General features: G+C 40.9%; 1 protein-coding gene across 1 annotated transcript in view; it reads left to right on the top strand.

Annotated features, from left to right (window-relative positions):
• D2hgdh (D-2-hydroxyglutaric acid dehydrogenase) overlaps positions 1 to 27,120 on the top strand; it is a 268,744-nt gene that overhangs the window by 23,597 nt on the left and 218,027 nt on the right. The window contains exon 2 of the mRNA XM_068375280.1: positions 7,398 to 7,564. Coding sequence (XP_068231381.1) covers positions 7,404 to 7,564 — 161 coding nt within the window. The 5' untranslated portion in view covers positions 7,398 to 7,403. The remainder of the gene's footprint in view (positions 1 to 7,397; positions 7,565 to 27,120) is intronic.

The raw sequence follows: 27,120 nt of genomic DNA, 5'->3' as shown, positions 1-27,120 counted from the left end.
AGTCTCGAACTTGTGGGCAAATACCATTCTGAAATGTCGGGATGCAGTAGCTGAGAGATTCCATCAGAAGGTCCCTAGCACCGAGATCAATAGGCTCAGACATTCCTCTCTAGAGGGATCCATCTTGTTTGAGCCTAAGGATGTGGAACAGCCGCTGAGAGGTGGAGGAAGTCTCATCAAGATTCCCTTCTTCATAGGGCTTTAACATCTAAGCCCTATAAGCCTCCAGCACCACGACAGTCCCGTCCAGTCATGACCGCTAAAATGACGACAGCAGCGAGGACCGGGGTGTCTAAGCCCCTTCCTGTCAAAGAAAGGAAAGGCAAAAAGTCCTCCAGGGGAGGCAAGAATCCTAGAGGGAGCAGCTGAGGCCGCAATTGCTAGGATAGGCAGTCCCCCTGCATGGCCACCAGTGAGTGGATGCCTACAAAGTTGCTCAAACAGGTGGAAGCAACTCGGGGCCAATTCCTGGACAATCTCCGTGATCAGTCTAGGATATCGCGTCCCATTCATAACATCTCTACCTCCCCTGACGACGAATCCAGTGTCATTGAGCTCCCTTGCCTTGGGATCAGCAAGGGGGCAAGCCCTTCGGGCAGAAGTCCAGACCCTGTTGAAGAAGGGCGCTCTTCAAGAGGTCCTCGACGAATCTCCAGGTTTCTTCAGTCGACTCTTTCTTGTAAAGTAGGCGTCTGGAGGCTGGAGACCAGTCATCGACCTTTCAGCTCTGAACAAGTTTGTCAAACAAACTCCGTTCAGCATGGAGACAGCGGACACGGTCAGACTAGCAGTAAGACCGCAAGACTTCATGTGCACACTGGACCTAAAGGACGCGTACTTCCAGATCCCAGTCCATCCGTCTTCAAGGAAGTACTTAAGATTCAGCCTAGACAACAGAAAGTACCAGTTCAAGGTGCTGTGCTTCGGTCTCTCCAGAGCACCACAAGTCTTCACCAGAGTGTTCACCCTAGTATCATCTTGGGCACACAGGATTGGCATCCGTCTCCTCCATTATCTGGACGACTGGTTAATCCTAGCAGACTCGGTGTCATCCCTTTTTCAACACCGAGACAAACTTCTGAGACTTTGCCAAGATCTGGGGATCATGGTAAATCTCAAGAAGTCCTCACTGCTTCCTATTCAAAGACTGGTATACCTAGGCATGATTATAGACACCAATCTCCACAAAGCCTTCCCATCAGACGACAGGATAGCAAGGCTGAGGAAGGTCGCAAGGCCTTTTCTCAGACGAGAAGAACTTCCAGCCCAATCGTGGTTACGTCTCCTCGGTCACCTTTCATCACTGGCTCGTCTAGTTCCCAACGGTCACCTCAGGATGAGATCCCTCCAGTGGTGACTCAAGTCCCGGTGAAATCATGCGTACGATTCCCCGGACATCCAGATCCCCATGGGACCTGCAGAACTGACGGATCTCCAGTGGTGGGTGGCAGACGAGAACCTACGAAAAGGAGTGGATCTTCTCGTCCTCCCCCCGGATTTGATGCTGTTTTCGGACGCTTCAAAAAAAAAGGGTGGGGGGCCCAGGTGCTGCATCACACGACCTCAGGCCTCTGGTCAGAGTCAGAAAAGTACCTCCATATAAATCTCCTGGAGATGAAGGCCGTCTTTCTGGCCCTTCAACAGTTCCAACAGTACCTGGCAAGTCACTCTGTGGTGGTGATGAGCGACAACACCACAGTAGTGGCCTACATCAACAAACAAGGAGGTACTTTTTCGCCGCAACTATCCCATCTAGCAGTAGAGAGATACTGAGATGGGCTGAAGTCCACTCGATACCACTATCCGCACGCTTCATTCCGGGCAAAAGGAATGTGCTCGCCGACAATCTGAGCAGAGCATCTCAGATAGTGAGTACCGAGTGGTCTTTGGATCATCTAGTAGCCAACAAAGTCGTGACTTTGTGGGGTTCTCCGACTGTAGATCTTTTCGCAACGGCCCTGAACTTCAGGCTCCCGCTGTACTGTTCCCCAGTCCCAGACCCCAAGGCTCTCTGGCAAGATGCTTCCAACAACGGTGGGACAACATCGATGTTTATGCCTTTCCCCCGTTCTGTCTGATGAGGAGGGTACTCAACAAGACCAGAACACTGGTCAATCTTTCAATGACCCTCATAGCTCTGCTATGGCATCATGCGGAATGGTTCCCGGACCTTCTACAACTCCTAACGGAGCTACGTAGAGAACTCCCTCCACAACACAATCTACTCAAATATCCACATGCCAACATCTTCCACAAAGCCGTAGGTTCACTACGACTTCACACCTGGAGACTATCCAGCATCTCCTCTCTGAGAGAGGATTTTCGCAAGAAGTTGTCGTCAGGATGTCTGGACACCTGCGAAAGTCTTAGGCAGCAGTCTACCAGGCAAAGTGGAAAGTCTTTTGTGGTTGGTGTCGTGGAAGGGGTATCTCTCCACTTGATGCCACTATTCTAACAATAGCGGAGTTCCTTGTGTATTCTCCGGAAGAAATGCGCCTTTCAGTCTCGGCAGTGAAAGGCTATCGCTCAGCCTTAAGTCTAGCCCTCAGGCTGAAAGGAATGGACATTTCTTCATCGCTAGAACTTTCTCTACTCATGCGTAGTTATGAACTTACCTGCCCTCAGTCGGAAGTGAGACCTCCCCCATGGTACGTGGTTCGAGTTCTCAGGTCTCTTAAGAGACTTCCCTATGAACCATTACGCCAGGCATCAGATCGCCACCTAACCTGGAAGACGGTATTCCTGCTAGCTTTGGCCTCGGCCAAACGAGTTAGCAAACTTCATGGTCTCCTGTATGACATCGCCCATTCAAGGGGATGGGGGGGAGGTAACGTTCAGCTTCGTCCCTGAGTTTATTGCTAAGACTCAGAATCCTGGAGTGGCGGATCTTCGATTCGACTCCTTCCGGATTTCTAGTCTCCTTACTGTAACAGATGACCCAGACCATCTCTTACTATGCCCAGTGAGGAGCTTGAGGCTGTACAGTACCTCAAAAGAACAGCTGCAGCCCGTCCTGATGTGCCAGCACTATTCGTCAGCACAGGAAGGACCAAGAGGAGGGTCACCAAGAACACCATCTCTGCATGGATTCGTAGGGTCATTGACCTGGTCTTGAATCCAGACCCTCCTCCGTCACATCTCCCTAGAGCACATGATGTCAGGGGCATAGCTACGTCCCTGGCCTTCTAAAGAAATTTTTCAGTGACGCAGGTTCTTCAAGCTGGGGTGTGGAAACGTCAAACAACATTCACATCCCACTGTCTGCAAGACGTGACCCACAGGAGACTCGATACGTTCGCTATCGGCCCTGTGGTGGCTGCACAACAGCTGGTTTAAAACCTCAAGCTCCTTATTGGACAAGTAGCAGAAGGTTGAGGGCATTGTTACCCGGTTTTAGTTTGCATGAATGAAAAGGTTTGACTGGCCCTAATTCTTTTCTTCATTATCCCCTCTCTTGGGGAAAGCAGCATCATGGGTTCTCTGCATAGCTGACCTCAAACCACTGCAGGTAAACCATGCTCCCTTGCGTTCCTAGCATTAAGATTAATACTGTTACGTCTCCATACCCTGATGAGGTGGTAATGGGAAAGTCCTAGTCTATAAGTTTCCATCTAAAGAACCTCAGAACAACTTCCTAGGACGAGTCACACTTCTTCATACCTTCACACACAGCTTGCGTAGGCCACAGTCCTTGCGTAGCAAGGTTCTAGCGAGGTGCAGGGACTCCTTATTTCTTGGGTGCTTACACACTCAAATAACGAGCCCCCGGGCAAAGCCAAAAGCCCGACTGGCTGGGTTGTCCACCCTTCCTAATGGGCGAGTCACCCTTATTAAATAGCGTGGTTTGTATTCCAGTTACGGAACAAAGGACAAATTCGTATATAATTTGTATTTTTCCCAACTATACAAACCTTAGCTATTTAACCAAACTTGCTCGCCAGCCCTATCCCCCTTGAAGTCCTACCTCCAAGCAAAGTGAGCTCAAGCACAGGTGTGTGAGAGGAGGGGGGTTTAGCAAGCTACCCTCCCCTACCCCCGCTAACTAGCGGTGTGGGTAGTAAACCCTCGTTAAAAATTAATGGCTCGTCATTTCAGCTACGCCGAAAGTAATATCCCTATTAAGAAGCTATGGTTTGTATAGTTAGGAAAAATACAAATTATCTACGAATTTGTCATATTTACTCACCAAAATTTTTTGTATATCTTCATGTTTGACAAAAATTTTTAAAGATAAAATTTTCCAAAATTTATGTATAATTTAAAAATTTTTACTTACTCTTGCTATAGCTAAGGCTATACTACAATTGAAGCTCATGCCAAACAGCTTAGAATTCTATAAGAATCCCTAAAGTGTGGTAGAATAGGGGAAGAAAGATCCATATCAACAGAACACTGTTTCTCCCTAAATCGGTCAAATAGACAACCTAAGGTGGTACATTCAGATACCATCCAGCCTAAGCCAGCAGCAGCTGTACCTGAGGTGGCAGCAGCCGTGCCTAAGGCAGCAGCTATTCTGAGCAACCATGGCTCTATGGACTGACTTTCCATTACCCGTAGGTATTTCAACACAAAGTGGCAGTGGCATTGTCAAGTCAATAAAAAAGTGGACTATCCTATAGGGAACCAGACCACGAGTAAGAGGAAAGGTACAGGCTGATATTAGGCAGTAGATAAATGAATCTGCCACTAACCTAGTTGTCAACATTAAATTAGGAGAAAGGGGATTAGCCTTTTAAAATAATGAAAGCTGTTTAAAATGGCCAGGATGCCATAAATTTGCAAATTCAAGGAAAATCCTGACTACTAGGAGGTATCCGATCGACCAAATTTAGAGGATAATGTTCCTCAGATATGGAGGAAGGGAATAGATGCAGATGGCCAGCTTTAGGCTGCAGCTAAGGTGGCAAGGGGAAGGCTCTCTTCTAATGAAAAGAGGGAGGTACAGTACCCCTAACCTACTCTCATTTAAGGCTAGAACAACTCAAGCCAGCAGGACTGGAATGTATGGCCAAATACAGTAATAAATACTTCGGCCAGGGAGCTTCCGACCAGGCAAAGGAGTCAAGACCTCACAGCAAGAGATACATAGCTTAAGATGAAGAGCTGAAGCCAGAAACCAGGCGAATGCTAATTCGGCATAGTAGAACCCCTAGGGGTTCTGGTTTTATTGCATAGGAAGGATTAGGCCACAAAAAACTACCGTGCCAGCTAGCTTAGTTTTGTAGTGATTGAGGTAAGCTCAGATGCCAGGGAATGTGGACTAGATAAAGGCATTGTGCTTCCACGGACAGTGAAAAATTGGTTTAACTAGGAAGGGGAATGGGACAGCTGGACCACCCAAAGGTGGTCGCTAAGGCAGCAGAGGGAATTAATTCAGGATAGGATCATTCACTTGCCTACCCAAAGCCAGACTAGACGACCCACAAGCTGTCCCGTCCATCTATATAGCAATGAGGATTCCTCAGATGCCTGGGAATCCTGGACTGGAAAGGAACTAGGTTCCATAGCAAGTAGGCCAAGTCTAGCAAAGGGCGAGGAAAAGGGTTGGGGGAAGGAAGGGAGACTTAGAAAATGGTAAAGCGGCAGGAAAGAAGACCTATCTGTAGCATCAGAACAAGCAAATTTCGTTCCAACAGATCTACAGTGATTAGGCACAAAGAACGAATTCTCCCAATCGGCTGCCAACATACCACAAATTAAGATTGTAGCCTAGCAAATGGGTAAGGAGACTCGAAAGGGAGGTCTACCTGTCAATATGAGAACAGGGTTGGTTTCGCTCTAAGGGATCAACAGAGTGTAGACACAAGGAACAAGTCCTCTCAACTAGTGCCGCTTAGCCAGACACTAAGGCTATGTAGATAAGTGAAATAATTTCGCCCAAAGACAACTGTAAACCACCTTCTACTGCTCCCAGGGAGTACCTCCAAGGCTGCAGCTCCCCACTATGATGTATCAATAGCAAGGGGGGTGGGGCGGCCTCATGAGAACCTTGCGGTTACGTGGTAGAAGGTGAAGGTGGGTTTGTAAATATTAGCAAGTCTTGGCCAAGAGCTAAGTTCCAGGAGTCAGCCTAAATCAAGACTGATTTAAGACAAGCATGCAAAAATGCAAAAGTCTAACCTATAATCATACCACAGTTGTAAAAGAATATATATAACACTTTTACAAGAATAGATAAGGATTTTATATGTAAGTCTTAGCAATTTGGAGACATGAGCTTCTGGCTTTGGCCATGAGACAGCCATTGTTAGATAACGGACGCATAGCGGTAAAACACAGTGTGGGAGACGCAAAATTCTCCACCACAAAAGGAAAAGGTACTCGACTTAACCAATGAGGAAGAAACAGAAGCATCTTTAGTCTCAAAAACACTAAAAAAAACTAACTCCCAAAGCGATCTAACAAGATGGCGCTGCAAGAAGGAATGGCGAACCAGCCAACATGTTTACAGCACACTGTGATTGGAGTTGTAATGGCTCTCTCTCCCATGTATCCAATTCTATCCCATATCCTTCAAGACAAGGTGAACTCTATTCAGGGAAGGATAGCCGTGGTTGTTTTATACACGTCCCTGTTTCATACATGATATCTCTCGGGATATTCTCTCTAGGGGTTAGAACCCTGTGATACCTCAACTGGTAAAATTCTCTGGTAAATCACTCACAGTAATATCCATAGTAAAAACCTGCGTTTGAGGAACTTCATCAGGACGACATGGGTTGAGCCCAAAAAGGTATTACACTGTACATGTGGAAGTACTGTACTTGGTACAGAAAGGCCCCCAAATTTACAGGTGTGGAGTGACTATGGATTCTAGATACAGTACTAATTTTCCTCATATGGTGATGTTAATTTATGTATGGTGTTCCTTTTTTTATAAGGTAAAATAGAATAATAGGGGCAGTTTTTTGGTGGTATACAAATCAATTTATAATTTTTTATGAAAGGAATAAGAAACAATCATACAGTAATATGATATCAAAATGGAAAACTTGTATTTTTTTCTACTCTTGCATTTAACATATCCCCATTACAAGTTAGGTATAAGACAAACTTCATTCACATATACTGATAAAGTATTTCCTTTTGAGTAATTTGACATATATGTATCTTTTGTCCAAAGTAACTCTGCATCCTGATAATAAATTGAAGTTATTACGCATTAGATATTTAAAGATCTCAGGGTTGTATAATTAGGAAAAATACAAATTACTTCAAATTTGTGGCAAATTGCTTTAAAAATTTGTGATATTTTCATAAATGGAGAATGGTCAACTTCTTGTAGTGAGAGGTAAAGAATATTGAAGGGAACAGTGAATTGATATGAACATTGCAATTGATCATAGAGAGAAGATTTGACAAATGGTTAAATTTGGTTTTCATTTTCCTCCTTGCAGATAAAGATGCTAATGATGCGTCATTTTAGAATGAGGGCCATCAAATGCCCTAGAACAGCCTTACCATTGTTATATCCTTCTTCTCAAAATGCTAATAGAAAAAAATGGCATCACATTCATTCTTCAGCAGTTACTTCTTATCCTAGATGTGAACTAACATCTGTAAGGTAAGGTATTTGTTGTACTTGAACTATCACTTTTAAATTATGCCTTAAATATCTGACTTAAGGGTAATTTTATGTGTGTGTAGCTTATAAATATATGCAGTTTTTTAGATAAAGGTTTTTTCCCCCTACAAGCCCATTACTTTACAATAGCCTTTTGTGTGTGGTATAAAATTTCAGGGTACTCCAGAGGCAAAGAAGAACCTTTGAATTTCTAGCTGGTAGTACAATCATCTGCATGTCACTGGCTCTTTCATGGCAATCTTGAGTCATTAACTGTTTTCCCCCAGACTAGTTGTGAGGAACAAAGTGGCTGGATGGGGGCCAATTTTTGTATAGTAATGGTGTTGTGTAAGTAAAAGTAGCTTGTGTTTTTTAACCTACACTGCAAAACTAACCCATTACTGTAATTAGCAATTACCAATGAGGTAAGAAGGCATCCTAAGCTGCTTTCCCCAAAAGATAGAAAGAACGATGACTAGGAGCCAGTGAGCTTTTAGAGAAAAAGTGTATCTTCTAAGTTTTTAAAACTTACAAGAGGTCAAGAATTGGCCTGGAATCTTTGTAACAAAACATGGCTGTGCTGTTTGTTATAATTAGAGAATATCTGACACAAAAAACACTCTTCATGCTATTTAAATAGAGCCAGTTGAAAGGACATAGACATTTATGGATCAGAACACAGAATATCTTCAAGAGGTTGATGGAAAACTTTTGCAGCAGCAGCATCATTTTAAAAATGGTAGTTCAAGTTAAAGGTGTCTATTAAAGCTATGGAAGAGAATGAATAGATATGAGGAAGCCCATGGAGGCCATGGGTTTGGAATTAGAAATAGAGATGGGAGTATATATTTCAAATGGCTCAGAGTTTTTAATTGGCATATATGAACATTTGGTTTCTTCAATTAGATAAACACCTGATAACATATGAAAGAGGAGGAGTGTAAAGCCAAATAGAATATATCCTGGTTAGAGGAGTTGACAAACACAATATGCTGAAATGTAAAGTAATTTTGGGGGAAACATGTGTTAAACAACATTGACTGGTAGTGATAGCTTTACAATGGGAGGTAGAAGACTCAAGAAGAGAAAGAGATCTGTAAAGAAGGTTTGAGACCTTAAAGGAGAAATTGGTGACAATTTAAGAGGATTGTGATATATATATATATATATATATATATATATATATATATATATATATATATATATATATATATATATATATATATTTTCAATATTAAACTTACCCGATGATCATATAGCTGTCAGCTCTGCTGCCCGACAGAAAAACCTACGGGCGGAATACGCCAGCGATCGCTATACAGGTGGGGGTGTACATCAACAGCGCCATCTGTCAAGTAGGTACTCAAGTACTCGATGTCAACATAGAACCAATTTTCTCTCTGTCGTGCCACTGGCAAGACCTACTAAATACGCTGTTACTAACTGGATTTGTTTTCACAACGATTTGGTGAAGTACACTATTCCAGTTTTGAGCTTTCGCTATGCAGGGGTTTTATCTTCATTTCAAAACTTGAATTCGTTTTGTATAGATTTAATTATGGTGACGAAGAGAGTATGGACTCTCTTTCACTTTTAAATGGCCGACCCTTCCCTTAGACGGAAGTGTGTTTAGGTTTTTGGTAATTTTGCTTAACACGTTATAGATCTATATATTTTATATCTCTCCGCCTTTATAGGCCTCTTCGATTATCTTTCCATTTATTATAAACATATAACAATAAATTTTTATGTTTGTTTATATGCGACCTTTCCTGATTGTAGGCGGTCCTAACTTGGAACCGAATTTAATTAACATTGAGCCCGTTATATCGTATTTAACCTTTAAAGAATTTTATACTTTTTAAATTTTAATGTTTTATGAAAGAATTTCTTTGATAGTCTCGTACTGTTTTCAAAGATGAACTAACGTTTAGTTTTTAGTCTACGCAGTTGTTGACGTTCAGGACGTTCAACATGCGCTCTATCGTTACGATAGAGAGAGTGTATCACGGTTTCACTTTGCAGTAAGAGTAAACCGATTCTGGCGTTTCGTTCATTCTTTCTTAGCTTAAATGGTTTAAATTCTAAATTAAAGGAACTTTTTATTTGGAAAACCTTTCAGTTTTTTCCTTTAGCAAATAACATGTTTTAACGATATATAATTGGGCTCTTCTCTCAGGTGCGAAATCAAGAGAGAGAGATAGAGACGGAGGGAGAGAGAGGAGAATAAACGTTTCGTTCAAGCTGGTAACGTTGTTCTCGTTTTTTACTCTCCTCCCTAGTCGCTGTAGGGGAAGAAGGTAAAACGTTTCTAGGGTTTTATTCTTGTTCCCAGGCTATGTGCGGTGAGAGATTGTAAACGTAGTTTATTTGATCTAGTGTTTAGTCTCTTTCCCAGCCACTGAATTCTTTATCTTTATTTATGTTTTCTGTTGCATTGTACGACTGTTTTCGCAATTACTACCTTTTAATGAAGGATAGGATTGCGTGTTTCAGGTAGAAATCAGTTAAAGTTCGATTTCAGTGAAATAAGTGCAAAACAGAAAATCAAAGTGATAAAGTGATATGCGCAAAGTGTTACAGTGTTGCGTCCGAGGGTTCGTCTGTTCGTGCCAGTTGTTCACCTAGTCCGGGACCTCTTACAAGCTCCCAAGCCCAGGGGAGAAGTAATGTCGAACGACTTATGGGTTCCACAGGCCTTGATCAACGAACAGACGTTTTTCCCTCCGTGGTTTCGGGCGTATCTACCCAAGATCGCCCCACCCACACAAAGACGAGAGAGCCCATTTATTCCTCGTCTGCGGAAGAGGTTTCTCATATGAAACCATGGACCACATCTCGCAGCTTTTTAAGTGCAAGTCGGTCCCTTCCGCGCAAGTCCAACGGCCCAGGTGTAGCCACTGGGTCAGTTCGGACTCGCTGCAGTCATCCGACGACTGCACACCTCCCAAGAGAGGCAAGGTGGTACCGCAACAGGCAGTAACTCCGTCTGTTGCCGCACCAGCTGTTTTAGACCCTCAGTCACAACGGACAGTAGCTCCGTCTGTTGCCGCTTTTGTAGACCCTAAGTGGTCTTTACTGCAGTCTATGCAGACTCAGTTAGCTGCGGTTATGCAGGAGTTTCGTGCGGAGAAGGTTGACACTGCTCCCGTTAGCCTACAACCTGCCACGGTTGTGCGCCCAGCTCACGCTGAGGCTGCCTGCTCCCACACTCCGGCTGCGGAGAGCTCCACCACCGATGCGCAGTCGACCCTGCCAGACGCATGTTGACGTTAGCCGACGTGCGGCACCCTCCGTTGACATGCGTGAGCTACCGCATCAGCAGTGGGAAGGTGGAGTCAAGCTGCCGTGTTTTGACGCGATGCGTTAGTTTCCGCAACCCACGGCAGTCCCCTCCACGCACCACCACTCCGCTTTGGTTGTTGCCTGCTCCCACACTCCGACTGCGGAGAAGGTTGACGATGCACCCGTTTGCCTACAACCTTCCACGGTTGTGCGCCCAGCAGACGCTGCGGCTGCCTGCTCCCACACTCTTGTTGTGAGAGCTCCTCCACCCATGCGCAGTCGACCCTGCCAGACGCATGCTGACTCCCACAGACACACGGAGCACTCCGTTGCCGTGCGTGAGCTACCACAAGCTGCCGTGTTTTGACACGGTGTGTCAGCCTCCGCAACCCACTGTGGTTACCGCCACTCGCCCGCAGCAGACTAGTCAGTCAGGAGTTGAGGCTTCCCCACACAGCTTTGGTTGTTGCCAGCTCACAGACTGTCAAGCAGTTACATGACGTTGCCTTCTGGTCTGCTACTAATGCACCAGTGCTGTATGTCCTCACGCACCTGTTGTGGTTGACAGTTCAGTTTTTTTTGACAGTTCTCAGACTGTCAGGCAGTTACATAACGTTGCCTTCTGGTCTGCTGCTAATGCACCAGTGCTGTATGTCCTCACACACCTGTTGTGGTTGACAGTTCAGTTTTTGACAGTTCACAGACTGTCAAGCAGTTACATAACGTTGCCTTCTGGTCTGCTGCTTTTGCACCAGTGAGACCCTCACTGAGATAACCTAGCTTTTCTCAGACATGGTTCCTGTAGATGAGAAAGTGCTGTTCTCCCTCCTACTGATATTCCTTTGAGGACTCTGTCATTTGGAGAGGAGCCTTAAGCTGCTTAGCCTCCTATGGACTTTAATTAAAGCATAATAAGGCTTCCAGGGATGGTAAATGGTTCCGCTTCAGTCGCTAACCCCGTCTGTTGCCACACCTGCTCCCGTAGACCCTAATGGGCTTTGCTGCAAGACATGCAGTCCAAGCTTGTGTCCTTGATAAAGGATTTTTTACGGAGAAGTACCTTCTGGCCAACAACCTTCCTACCGGTTGGTTGTGCGCCCTGTTGACGCTGAGGTATCCTACTCGCGTCCGCCAGTTGAGGTGGTTCCTCCACCGATGCGGCCCAGTGTGGGTTGCCAGTCGCACGTTGACGTTAAGCGACTCTCGGAGGTGGTTGTGGACGTTCAGTGTGTCACTAGGAAGACGTTCAACAACCAGCAGAGGTGACTTGTTGTGACGCAGTGCGGCAACCTCAGCAACCCGGTAGGGGGTTGACTGCACAACCCAGACAGTCTAGACAGTTTCGGGTTGACGCTGTACTTCCTCGCGTACCCATGGTTGACAGTTCACAGACTGTGCAGCAGTACCATGATATTGTGTCCGGCTCCGTCACGCATCCACCAGTGCGACCGGATTCAGCGAGTCAGACGTTGCCCACTCCGTTGCCGTTTCCTCATCAGTTTCGGATGAGGAACCCTCTGATGAGGACATTGCTGAACAAGACGATCAACCCCCAGCCCTGCTATCCATCCAGAAGATGCTGAAGAAGGAACGCTGCCCTGTCAGGCTGTGGATGAGTCTGGTTAGGACACTGTCATCCGTGGTTCAATTTGTGTCACTTGGAAGACTACACCTCCATCCTCTTCTGTATCATCTAGCTTTTCACTGGAAAAGGACAAGACGCTAGAAGCGGTCTCGATCCCGGTTTCCGGAAAGATAAAGTCTGGTCTGACTTGGTGAAGGACTTTATCAACCTTTGAAAGGGTCTTCCCCTGACTGTTCAGACTTCCAACCACGTTCTCTTCTCGGACGCATCGGACGTAGGCTGGGGTGCGACATTAGGCGGTAGGGAATGCTCGGGATTATGGAACTCGGGTCAAAGGACAATTCATTTCAACTGCAAGAAGCTACTGGCAGTACGTCTGACCTGGAAAAGCTTCAGGTCTCTCCTTCAAGGCAAAGTGGTGGAGGTGAACACGGACAACACCCTGCTTTGACGTACATCTCCAAGCAAGGAGGGACCTACTCTCTGACATGGTACGAGTTCGCAAGAGACCTCCTCACCTGGTCAACAGGTCTAGACTTTTCACTAGTAACGAGGTTCATCCAAGACAACTTGAATGACATAGCAGATTGTCTCAGTAGGAAGGGACAAATAATTCCAACAGATTGGACACTCCACAAGGATGTATGCAAGAGACTTTGGGCCACCTGGGGCCAGCCAACCATAGATCTCTTCGCAACCTCGATGACCAAGAGGCTCCCAATAGTTTGCTCACCTATCCCGGACCCAGCAGTAGTTCATATAGATACCTTTCTACTAGATTGGTCACATCTAGATCTATATGCATTCCCTCCGTTCTAGATTGTCAACAAGGTACTGCAGAAGTTCGCCTCTCACGAAGGGACAAAGTTGACGCTAGTTGCTTCCCTCTGGCCCGCGAGAGAATAACTCACCGAGGTACTTCGATGGCTAGTAGACGTTCCCAGAACACTTCCCCTAAGGGTGGACCTGCTACGTCAGCCACGCGTAGAGAAGGTACTCCAAGGCCTCCACGCTCTTCGTCTGACTGCCTTCAGACTATCGAAAGACTCTCGAGAGCTAGAGGTTTTTCGAAGGAGGCAACCAGAGCGTTTGCTAGAGCAAGGAGAACATCCACCCTTAGAGTCTACCAATCGAAGTGGGAAATCTTCCGAAACTGGTGCAAGTCAGTATCCGTATCCTCGACCAGTACCTCTGTAACTCAATAGCTGACTTTCTCTTATATCTGAGGAAAGAACGATCTCTTTCAGCTCCCACTATCAAGGGTTACAGAAGCATGTTGGCATCAGTCTTCCGTCGCAGAGGCTTAGATCTTTCCAACAATAAAGATCTACAAGACCTCCTTAAGTCTTTTGAGACCACGAAGGAGCGTCGTTTGGTTACACCTGGTTGGAATTTAGACGTGGTTCTAAGATTCCTTATGTCAGACAGGTTCGAACCGCTTCAATCAGCCTCCCTGAAAGATCTCACCTTTAAGACTCTTTTCCTGATATGCTTAACCACAGCTAAAAGAGTCAGTGAGATTCATGCCTTCAGCAAGAACATCGGATTCTCATCCGAAACGGCTACATGTTCTACAACTTGGTTTTCTAGCCAAACACGAGCTGCCTTCTCGGCCTTGACCAATATCGTTCGATATTCCAAACTTATCGTATGGTTGGAAATGAACTAGAAAGAGTATTATGTCCTGTAAGAGCTCTTAAGTTCTATTTTAAAAACCTTTACGAGGCCCGTCTGAAGCTTTATGGTGTTCAGTTAAGAATCCATCTTTGCCTTTGTCAGAGAATTCTTTATCCTATTTTATCAGACTGTTAATACGAGAAGCTCATTCCCATCTGAATGAGGAAGACCAAGCTTGGCTGAAGGTAAGGACACACGAAGTTAGAGCTGTCGCAACTTCCGTGGCCTTTAAACAAATAGATCTCTGCAAAGTATATTCGACGCAACCTATTGGAAAAGCAAATCAGTGTTCGCGTCTTTTATCTTAAGAATGTCCAGTCTCTTTACGAGAACTGCTACACTCTGGGACCATTCGTAGCAACGAGTGCAGTAGTGGTGAGGGCTCTACCACTACAATTCCCTAATTCCATAACCTTTTTAATCTTTCTCTTGAAATGTTTTATTAATATTTTTGGGTTGTCCGGAAGGCTAAGAAGCCTTTCGCATCCTACTTGATTTGGCGGGTGGTCAAAGTCATTTCTTGAGAAGCGCCTAGATTAGAGGTTTTGATGAGGACCTTTAGTATGGGTTGCAACCCTTCATACTTCAGCTCCTAGGAGTCGCTCAGCATCCTATGAGGATCGCGAGGCTCAGTAAGGAAGACGTACTTAAAAAGGCAGAGTAATTGTTCAAGTCGACTTCCTTACCAGGTACTTATTTATTTTATGCTTGTTATTTTGAATAACTGCTGAAATGAAATACGGAATACTTAGCTCATAATGTCAACATGTTATGCTGGTCTCTACCCACCCCCCTGGGTGTGAATCAGCTATATGATCATCGGGTAAGTTTAATATTGAAAAATGTTATTTTCATTAGTAAAATAAATTTTTGAATATACTTACCCGATGATCATAAATTAAAGGACCCACCCTTCCTCCCCAATAGAGACCCAGTGGACAGAGGAGAAAATTGGTTCTATGTTGACATCGAGTACTGAGTACCTACTTGACAGATGGCGCTGTTGATGTACACCCCCACCTGTATAGCGATCGCTGGCGTATTCCGCCCGTAGGTTTTTCTGTCGGGCAGCAGAGCTGACAGCTATATGATCATCGGGTAAGTATATTCAAAAATTTATTTTACTAATGAAAATAACATATTATATATATACAGTATATATATATATATATATATATATATATATATATATATATATATATATATATATATATATATACAGTGAACCCTCGTTTATCGCGGTAGATAGGTTCCAGACGCGGGCGCGATAGGTGAAAATCCGCGAAGTAGTGACAGCATATTTACCTATTTATTTAACATGTATATTCGGACTTTTAAAACCTTCCCTTGTACGTAGTACTGTTAACAAACCACCCTTTAATGTACAGAACACTTAATGTATGTACTACAGCACCCTAAACTAAAACAGGCACAAATATTAAAGGCGATTTTATATCATGTGTTTCCTAAACACCTAAAAAGCACGATAAAAAATGGCAACCAATGTTTTGTTTACGTTCATCTCTGATCATAATGAAGAAACAAACTCATTTAGTGTACACATATATGTATAGGTTAGTTTTTGCATCGATTATATTGATTATACAGTACTGTATGTTGATTTTTTTATTACCAATGTTTTAGTTTACGTATTTTTCTTAGGACTTCCAAATGAAATCTTTTTCTTTATGACGCCGCCTGAAACGACGGCGTGTACGCTCAGTAAACAACCACGCTCAGAACAAACAAGGCATTTAACGCGCATGATGATAGTGATAAATAATGATACAGTACATACAGTATTTACAGTAAAAGCATTTACAAAATATGTTACCTTACAAATATAAATTATACAGTACTTGTACGTAGCAAAGCAGGAAAACAATTTGAGAGAGAGAGAGAGAGAGAGAGAGAGAGAGAGAGAGAGAGAGAGAGAGAGAGAGAGAGAGAGAGAGAGAGAGAGAGAGAGAGATTGTTTTACGTACGAATGTAAATTTTAAACAAAAAAAATATGATAGGTTACAACATGTAGACTTTTAAAACCTTCCCTTTAACTTAATGCATACAGTACGTACATTACTAAACTATAAAACAGGTTAAAGTAAAAAATAAAGATTGTTACTGTACTCACCACGAAAGAAGTTCAAGAAAAACTTGAATGACGATGGCGATGAATTTGCTGCACAGTAGAAATGATGATGATGAAGCTGATGATGTGTTCTACTGTGCAGTCAATGATAGTATTTTACGTCTCTTCAGACGGAGGTGTCTTTTCCTGGGACACCTCTTCAACTTCTTCAATTTCTTCCGAAGGCGTACTAGCAGGAGGAACTGGCTCTTTTTTGCGAGGCTGGAAGAACATTGTGATCGGAAGTTGTTGCCGCTGCTTCTTTTTTCGATCCAAGAGCATCCTGTAGGGAGTCATGATGTCATCGACCTTATTTGAGAATTGCATCGAGCGAACCATATCCTCGTCCCACTCTTGTAACATTTCTTTCGCCTCCTTCATATGGTTGCAGAACTTGGCAAGCCGTTCTAATGTTAAGCCCGTTTCTTCGACATTTTCTTGGGTCTCTTCCTGGGTACCCTCACTCTCTTCCTCACTTGCCGATTTCGTCAGGTCTTCGAGGTCTGCGTCAGTTAGGGGCTGGGAATGGCAGTCCAACAACTCGTCGACGTCTTCAGTCGTCATGTCGCCAAACCCGTCACCTCCAATTATGGCAGCCAACTGCACAGATTTCCGTATTGCAGAGTGTTGGATTTCCGACGGAGTAAATCCCTTGTCGTCGTAAACAATATCGGGCCACAGCTTCTTCCAGCTCGCATTCACGGTTGCAGGTTTCATCTCTTGAAGTGCCTTTTGAATATTCTGCAGGCACGTGGCTATGGTGTACTGCCGCCAGTACGCCTTCAAGTTGAAATCTTCATCCTCGTCATCTTGGGCAGCATCCACACACGCAACGAGGTCCGCCAAGGTATTCTTCGTGTAGAGGGCCTTGAACGCCCTGATAACCCCCTGGTCCATCGGTTGAATTAATGACGTGGTGTTGGGTGGCAGGAACTCAACCTGAACGCCCTCACGCGACAGGTCAGTTGCGTGTCCACCAGCGTTATCCATAAGGAGAAGGATCTTGAATGGCAAGCCCTTCTCTAAGAGATATTCATGGACTTGCGGGATGAAACACTGGTGGAACCAGTTGGAGGTCAGCATCTTCGTAATCCATGCTTTTTGATTATGCATCCAGTACACGGGAAGGAGATTCTTATTTTTATTTTTCAAAGCGCGAGGATTTTTCGACTTATAAATAAGCCCCGGCTTTAACAAAAATCCAGCAGCATTGCCACACATCACGAGGGTAACGCGATCCTTGAATGCCTTAAAACCAGAGGCTTTGGCTTCCTCTTTGAACAGGAAAGTTCGCGACGGCATTCTCTTCCAAAACAAGCCGGTTTCATCCATATTAAACACTTGTTCCGGCTTGTATCCACCTTCAGCGATAATGTTCTTGAAAGTCTGGTTCACGTAAGTTTCAGCAGCGGCAGTGTCAGCGGAAGCAGACTCCCCATGCAGGGAAACGCTTTTCAGGGCGAAGCGTTTCTGAAACTTCGCGAACCATCCTTTGCTTGCGGAAAAACGTTTCTGAGGCTGGGAATCAGTGGATGTCCCTGGTTGAGGATCATCTGCATCATCATCATCTTCAGCATGGTTGCCGTCGTCGTCTTTAGGTTCCTTTGCAGCAAAATTCTCATATAAGCTCAAAGCCTTTGTTTGGATGGTGTTCGTATCCAACGCTATGTTCTTCTTCCGGCAGTCGGCAATCCACACAGCTAAAGCACCTTCCATGCGTACGATCGTTTTATTACGCATTGTAACGACTCGCTTCGCTGATCTGCTAAAGGTGATTGCAGCAGTCTTTCTAATGTTCGCCTCGTCCTTCTTGATGTAGCGAACGGTGGATTCGTTGATGCCAAAATGGCGGCCGGCGGCCGCGTAACTTCTACCATCTTTTAACATGTCGAGAAGCGTAACCTTCTCAGCTATCGTCATCATCCTTCGGTGGCGTTTAGGCTCACTACCAGCCTTACTAGAAGCAGAACGCTTGGGAGGCATTGTAACAGAAAGTTCAACAAAAAGTTCAACTTAAAACAGTCGCACACAGCACAGATTAAACTTCACAAACTTAAGAACGTCTACTCAGCAATACGCGGAAAGAGAAAGTGAACGATCCAGCCCCGCGAGAACTTTGATGCTGCGGGTAGAAGATGCGGGCAAAACACCAATCACAGGCTAGATAACAAAACTTGAGTTTTGATTCGTCATCTATCAGCGCTTGAACCAATCACAACCCGTCTTACAGTACTATGGTGCGTTGGTTACTCATAGAAGATGCCCCGCGCATAATGAACGTACGTAGATTAAGTACAATACCGTAATAATAATAAATAATGATAATAATACTGTACAGTAATAATAATAATAATAATGATTAATAATAATAACAATAATAATTTTATTAACAACAACAACAATAATAATAATAATAACAATAATAATAAAAATTTACGTACGCTATTTTACGGCTCTCTCTCTCTCTCTCTCTCTCTCTCTCTCTCTCTCTCTCTCTCTCTCTCTCTCTCTCTCTCTCTCTCTCTCTCTCGTACGCTTACAGTATTCGAAATGTGATTTTTGCAACAAAGAATATTATTGGATGCAGTACTGTACTACGTACATATACATACAAAAGATTCATGGAAAAGAAGCACATCCATTACAGTACACACCATTCTAATATGGTATGACTGCATCTGATTTGCGTTTCATGTTCGATTTAATTTTACTACGTACTGAATTATCGTATGATCACATTCTCTTTTCGTGTTTTATTTCTTTCTGTGCTGAATTATATATCATATGTAATGCAATGAACAATCAGTAAGAGCAGATATTACTAATTACAGTATTAATGGAATTACAGGTAACAAAATATCGTATTTGGTTGTCTTCAGATTTCGCGGTATTTTCGAATTTTCCGGAAAATCCGCGATATGTATATATATATGGGTTATGGGAAAACCCCGCGAAGTGGTGAATCCGCGATTGTCGAACCGCGAAGTAGCGAGGGTTCACTGTATATATATATATATATATATATATATATATATATATATATATATATATATATATATATATATATATATATGAGTGGAAAGGTTGAACTTAGAAAGTGGACAGGATAACAGAGTGGAAAATGTCTGGATGAATAAGAAAGAAATATTTGTAGGGGAAACAGGAATTAGTGGGAAGAACCAGTGGATATGGTGTGCTGAGAGGAGAAAAGTGGGGGTGGAACAGAAGGGTGTAAGAGTCAGGTAAATGAAAATCAAAGGTCTTTAAGTCAGGTAAAACAAAATCTAAGCATTTAAGGACTTGAAAGTGAGGCGTGCACAGTGTGCAGAGGAATGGTACTGTACAGAGAAGAGGAAAGAGATTCTAGGAAGAAAGTAGGTATAGCTATAAGGGGAGCAGTTGAGCAATTAATTGAAAGGCTTAGGAACAAGGAAAGGATAAAAGGATATCTATAAGATTTCAAACTTGAGGAAAAGGCAAACAGGATTTTTGGTGACGAAGTTATCAAGGATAAAGATGGAAATATATTGCATAGGGATGAAGATATTAAGAAGAGATGGAGAGAATATTTTTACCAACTAATGAATATTGAAAATGAGAGGAAGGAGGTGGGAGAAGCACAAAGGGTGGAGGGGCCAGTAATGGAGATACGGAATACAAATATAAAACGGGCTTTGAGTAAAATGAAAAATGGTAAAGCACCTGGTAGATCAGAATTTCAAATTGAAATTGTCAAGATACTGGCTGCAGAGGGGAAAGAATGTATGCTAGATTTATTAAGAGCAATATGGGAAGAGGAAATAATGCCTAAAGACTGTAAAGAGAGTCTAATGGTATTTGTATTCAAGCATATATACATATATACTGTATTTGTGCTATTGATTTACTTTGCTCCTACTTTTGTGCAAACTTTTCGCATACTCTCATTATTTGGTACTATAGTTACCAGTGTTGTAGGAAGTACGCTTATATCTATGGAGTTACAAAGTTAAAACTCCTCTGGCCACAACTGAGAACGATAATTCTCTGGCACACTTCCATTAGGACGACATGGCTCGAGCCAAAAAAATGGATTTTGACATAGGAAAAATTTATTTTTGGGTGAGATAGCCACGTCGACCTAATGGCGTTCCCGTTGCTTTTCCATCCCCTCCCAATTCTCAGTGCAGGACCTCGCGTCATGCGATGGCTGCTCCTGGAATGATTCAACATGAAACGTGAAAATTGAGATCGGGAGTTGTAACGGCTCTCTCGCCCACGTATCCTACCCTCACCTTTCCTTCGAGACAAGGTTAACTCTATTCGGGGAAGGATAACCATGGCTTATTATTAACACGTCCCAGATTTATATACAATATCTCTTGGGATATTCGCTCCGGAGGTTAGAACTCCGTTTAATACCTCTAAGGTAAAATTTCTCTTGTATATCACTTGCAGAAATATCCCAAGTAGAAGCTGCCAATGAGGAGTTTCCATCGGGATGACGTGGCTATCTCACCCAAAAATAGATTTTTCTGATGTCAAAATCCATTATTTATTTATATATATACTGTATATATATATATACAGTATATATAATGGATTTTTACTTGGGAAAAATATATTTTTGGGTGAAATAGCCATGTCGTCCTGATGGAAGTTCCTCATTGGCAGCTTCTACTGGGGATATTTTTGTGAGTGATATACCATAGAAAGTTTACCTTAGAGGTATCAAACAGAGTTCTAACCTCTGGAGCGAATATTCTGAGAGATATTGTGTATAAATCAGGGACATGTTAATAGGCCTGTATACATATATATATATATATATATATATATATATATATATATATATATATATATATATATATATATATATATAGAGACCCATATATTTTGCTTCAGAAGATATTAAATTAAGAAAAAATTTTTTATAGTACTAGTGATAGGATTGTAGGATTAACTATCAAACTAAATAAGAACATAAACTGAAAAAAACATTTAAACATATGCACCAACAACATCTCAAACACAGGAAGAAGTAGAAACTTCTTTATAAAGATCTGGAGATATCTATGAAAAACATGAGACTTGATTTACATTTGTTTTGGGTGATTTCAATGTTAAAGTAGGTCAAAAGAAAAAGAGTAGAATCAGTATCAGGTAAATTTGGAGTAAGGACAAGGAAAGAAAGAGGAAATATGCTTGAAGAATTTGCTGAAAGAAACAGTCTTAAAATCATGAAAAACTTCTTTTATAAAAAGGAACATAGAAAATGGACATGGAGAAGCCTAAATGAAAAAAAAAAAACAGATTTTATTCTCAATGAAAAAGTCAATTTAGTTAAGGATGTAACCGCATTAAACAAGTTAAAGTCAAGCGAACATTAAATTGTGAAGTGCAAAATTTTTTTAGATATAAGTAAATAGAGGAAAAAATGAATTTCAAGAAAGAAACTAAACACTTCTGTAATAAGAGAAAAAGCTGATGAGTTTAGTTTAGTAATACAAAATAGGTACTCCTAGCTACATGATGAAATAGAAGCAAGTAAAAAAGAAATTTACAGTAATTCAACAATATTTGTATTGGAATCAGCAGAAGAGGTATATAGAAGAGTTCCTAAACAAGATCAAGAAAAACTATGAGCAAAAACCAAAAACCTAATAAAGAAAATATTGGAAATGAAGGTAAAATCCAAGAGAGATGAAATAGAGTTAGCAGAATTATCTAAGCCAACAAATAAACTAAAAACCCAAGATATTCGTAAACACAGTCAGACCAAAATTGAGGAAACACTAAAGGAAGAAAGAACCTTAAAACTGATTAAAAGAAGACTTGGAACAGGGTGCAAACAAATCTTTGCTTTAAAGGATGAAAATGGAAATATTATACACAATAGAGATGGAGTGATAAAAAAATTTACAGAGGTTTTCTATACAGTGCTATACAATAGTGATATAAGAAATAACTTCACAATGAGAAATAATGAAACACTTAAGCTGGTACCAAATGTAACAGTAGGAGACGTAAAGAAAGCGTTAAAAGGCATGAAAAGAGGCAAAGCAGTAGGGGAAGATGGCCTAACAATTGATTTAATAATAGATGGAGGAATTTCATAATAGTAAAACTGGCTGAACTCTATACCAAATGTCTGCAAGAATACTGTATACCTAAAGCTTGGAAAAAAAATTATCATTATACTAAATTAATTCACAAGAAGGGAGACACAAAAGACCTAAAACTTTATCGCCCAATAAGTTTGCTCTATGTAATATGTAAAATATTTACCAAGATCATATTAGGGAAAATAGAAAGACAGCTAAACTTTAATCAACCAAGAGAGCATGCACGCTTTAGAAGTGGGTATTCAACAACTGACCAAATCCATGTAATTATCCAGCTAATGGAAAAATCAACAGAGTAAGACATACCATTATGTATGGCATTTGTAGATTATGAGAAGGCTTTTGATTCTGTCGAAACATCAGCAGTAATGAAAGTCCTTCAAAACAAGTGAATAAAAGAATCTTAAGTTAGAACCCTTGAAGATATCTATCGAGGAAGTACAGTAAACCTAAAACTACATAAAGATAGTAAGAAGATTCCTATTAAAAAAAGGAGTTAAACAGTGAGATCACATCTTTCCTAAATTATTCACAGTATGTCTAGAAAAAGTTTTTAAGAATTTGGATTGGGAAAATGTATAAATTAATATTAATGGGGAATAACTTAAGAACTTAAGATTTGCAGATGACATAGTTGTGTTTAGTGAATCATGGGAGGAATTACAAAAGATTATAGAAGATTTGAATAGAGAAAGCAGATATGTAGAACTGGAAATGAATATGAATAAAACCAAGATAATGTTCAATGAAAATACCAAGAGACCACAAATAGGAGTTATGGACGATCCTCTGGAGATTGTTTATGAATATAACTACTTAGGACAGACAGTAAGTGTTTCCCCAGGACACTGAGACCGAAAATAAAAGAAGGACAAGCAAGGGATGGAGAGAATTTGGTAAACAATGAGATCATGAAACGTAAAATGCCACTTTCTCTTAGAAGAAAAGTATTTAATGAGATGGTCCTACCATTATTAACTTATGCTTCAGAAACTTTGAGCTTTACTCAAACCTTAGAACATAAGCTAGTTACAACTCAAAGAGCTATGGAAATAATAGTGATGGGAATACCACTAGGAGATAGAAAAAGTGCAACATGGATACGAGAGAAAACTCAAGTAAAGGATATTCTAAAAACTTGTAAGAAAAAGAAATGGACATGGGCAGGACATATAAGGAGAATGACAGACAATAGATGGACATTAAGAATAACTGAATGGGTCCCTAGAGATTGTAAAAGTAGCAGAGGAAGGAAGAGATGGCAACGGATCGACGAACAAAGGAAGTTTTTGGGCATGGGCTGGCACAGAAAGACCATAAACAGGTGCATGTGGAAGGACATATCTGAGGCCTTTGTTCTGTATTGGAGTAGTAATGGCTGATGATGATGATTTTATATATATATATATATATATATATATATATATATATATATATATATATATATATATATATATATATATATATATACAGTATATATATATATATATATACAGTATATATATATATATATATATATATATATATATATATATATATATATATATATATATATATATATATATATATATATATATATATACTATATATGAAATGTCCCACTTTTACAACAACAAAAAAATGTGGTCACAGACTAAGGGGAAAAGCTGTCTCAACTCTAGACCCCTCCAACGGGAATGTCTCTCTGAACAAGCGTGTTCATTCTCCATAATCATGGTTTCTCTGCTGAGACCTAGCTCAAGACCTGGCTCAAGCCAAGAATCTTTAACATGCGCTGGCTCAAGGTCTCGCTGTGTATAGCCGACACCATTCTGTCTTTTATTGTAATTAAAGTTTCAGGGAGTTCATGACATGAAAAACTAAAGGGAGGCTCTTGACGTATAGGAAATTCGTCTCTAATTCCTGTTGGGAGGAGATGGACTAGAATAAAAATCTCTAAGTTTCTTGCGACGAGAAAAATATCTCTCCCATTGGAAGGAAGTCCACTCCCTACAGCACTTACATGGTAATTCCCTCAACATCTCTTGTGTAGGTAAGAGGGACAAAAAGGATGTGTGTCTATGTCTGCTAGGCTCATAAGGATGCCACAATGGTTGCTATCCCTTCTTGGACAAGAATGAAAATACCAAGATTTACGAGACATATAGCACTCACTCATACCTCACAGATAATGAATAGTAATGCAAGTAACCATGAATAATGAAAATACATAAGTCATAACCTCTCTCTCTCTCTCTCTCTCTCTCTCTCTCTCTCTCTCTCTCTCTCTCTCTCTCTCTCTCTCTCTCTCTCTCTCTCAAATTTTCCCTTACCTTTCACATACTCGTGAAGAGTATTACTTTCTATACTCAGAAGCTTATCTGACTCTATCAACTCTTTTGTTGTCTCATTCTGCTTCTTTTTATATTTTAACCTTTTTCAATTGGTTATGGTATTGACTATCATTGCAAGGTTGCCACTTTTACAATCAGAATCCTTACAGGTTTTTGCAATCTAAAGAAAAAGGATTTAACAACAGCAATTGAAATGATGGAAATCTATATAAAAAGAAACACACAAAAAACACAGCACGTTTATTCATAAACTTATTTACAGAGAAAATCAGTGTTGCAACTCCATTATTTACAAAAGTTTAGATTAATTCAAGATATTATTATACTGTATAGAGGGAACAAGCTAGTAAGTAGAGAAATAAAATACCTATGGGGGCCTGCCGGCTAATGCCGTTTTTTAAGGACCGAACTTTGACATTCATACAACTTAATAAGGTGACTTAAGACATTTCCAAACTGCATAGGATTTTTGCCTCTGACCTTCGGTTTTGCAACGTGTGCGTGATTTTTCCTGAAAATGAGTGTTTTTCAAATTCTATCTTCTCCCTTGATACTTGATATTAAGACCTGGGAGTACTCTATATAGACCTGATAAAAGTTTTTTTTTTTCTAAAAGTAATTTTTTTCATAGATATGAATTTTTTCCTTATGGTAAAAAATAAACCCTATAAATTAGGGAAAAAAAGTAAGGAAACAAAAATGAGAAAAAATGGCTCTATTTGATTGTTTTATAATGTCTTTCTGAGTTATATTCCAAATTTCAATGCTATATCTTTAAAACTGAGAGAGAAGATAGAATTTGAAGGTCAGTAAGTATAGTTTGAGATATTGGCATTCAAAGTTTTTCTTTATATTTTTACGAAGACAGTATTATGAATTTTATGTTCCTTTTTGGAAATTAATAAACCAAAACAAGGTTAGTTATCATAATATAATCATAAAGGAAGATCCCTTTGCTCAATATCTTGCTTCTTTAGGTGAGACGGCCGCACCATCATCTCTCTCTTTTACTAACTCTGCTAATATTGCCGATATTACCCACTTCTGAACTCTTTTTAGAGCAAATTTCTTCTTCCCTATGTTAGAGAGATCTTGCAATTGTCTTTTCCTCTCTAGCATGGTGATATTCATGCCAAAACCAAGAAAAACATACGTAAAATCGAGTGAATGTCAGAGGTCAAACTCAAATGTGCACTCTCTTCGAGGTTTGTGCTAGCACTGAAGGGTGTAATCATAAGATTAACGGTCTTGTGACTTGTTGAATCTCTACAAATGCCATTGCTCATAATTTGTTTCATATTAAAATGTAATAATCATCAAAATTTACAATAACAGAAGAAATACTGCATTTTCTTGTAGGGATCAATGTTTTTGGCTTTTTGAGTTACCTTTACCAATTACCCTGTAACTATGAAAGTAAGAGGAATTTTGACAAAATATTTCTTACACTCATTCTCCATTGCCATACGAAACTCAGTGAATTTTTTTTTCAGGATTTTGTGTTTTTCTTCCTATACCCTCATATATTGGTATACCGGCCAGGCCCCTTAAGTGGAGAGTTGGCGAGTTATCTTCAGTTGCTGAAATGTTGCTTACACAGTGACTTTAGACTTGAGGACATCACAGAAAGACTAGCTACTTCTTTTTGTCACAGTTATGACAAAATCTTGAGATAGGTGTTTGTCATCTGGACTGAAGTGGGAGACATTCGTTAGAAACAAGTATTTCTGTCGTCTCTTGTTCCTCTCTGTTTTTATACCTGTGTGTGGACAGAGCTAATTGACATTGCCATATAAGGATGTTTTTTTTTTTATCTATCTTCCTGCTATATTTTCTTTGAAGCGCCCATTTTGATCGAATCATTGAAAATTCTGGAGTAAGTCTTTTGGTACAATCTGAACGCGGTGTGTATCACATAACAAAAGCAGAAAGAAAAGGATTTTATCTGAAGCTCAATTGCTACTGACAGTAATAAAGGTGATGCGATCTTTAACCAAATACTAACTAGATTCTTCTCTTGGAAAAGAGATTCATATAATAGTAATGATATATTTGTTTACTCTTATTGTATCTATCCATGGCATTGGAACTAACCAGGAACTTTAAGGTTATTAATGTACCTTTGTGTGAAAAACAATAAGTAATTGTAAATTATGTACATGTACACTGTATACAGGTTAAAGACTTTTGGTAGTTCATTTTCTGATACCATCTGATTATGCAAAATCTTCTCATGCATGTGAATATGCAGTCAACACTTAGAACTTAGTTGAAAAAGTATGTTAGGTAAGGTTTCTGTTTATATGAGAGAAGGTATTTTGTATCATGTCAGTGTATGAAGTCACATGATAATTAAGTGGCAATTAGAAATTCACCAAAACTCACAGAGTATGGAATATTCCTGAAAATACTTTATTGTAATAATTGCCATGCCATGTGGTAAA

The sequence above is a fragment of the Palaemon carinicauda genome, chromosome 6, assembly GCF_036898095.1.
Source record: "Palaemon carinicauda isolate YSFRI2023 chromosome 6, ASM3689809v2, whole genome shotgun sequence".
NCBI lineage: Eukaryota > Metazoa > Arthropoda > Malacostraca > Decapoda > Palaemonidae > Palaemon > Palaemon carinicauda.
The sequence above is the reverse complement of the archived record's forward strand: the minus strand, read 5'-3'. Positions and strand labels throughout refer to the sequence as shown.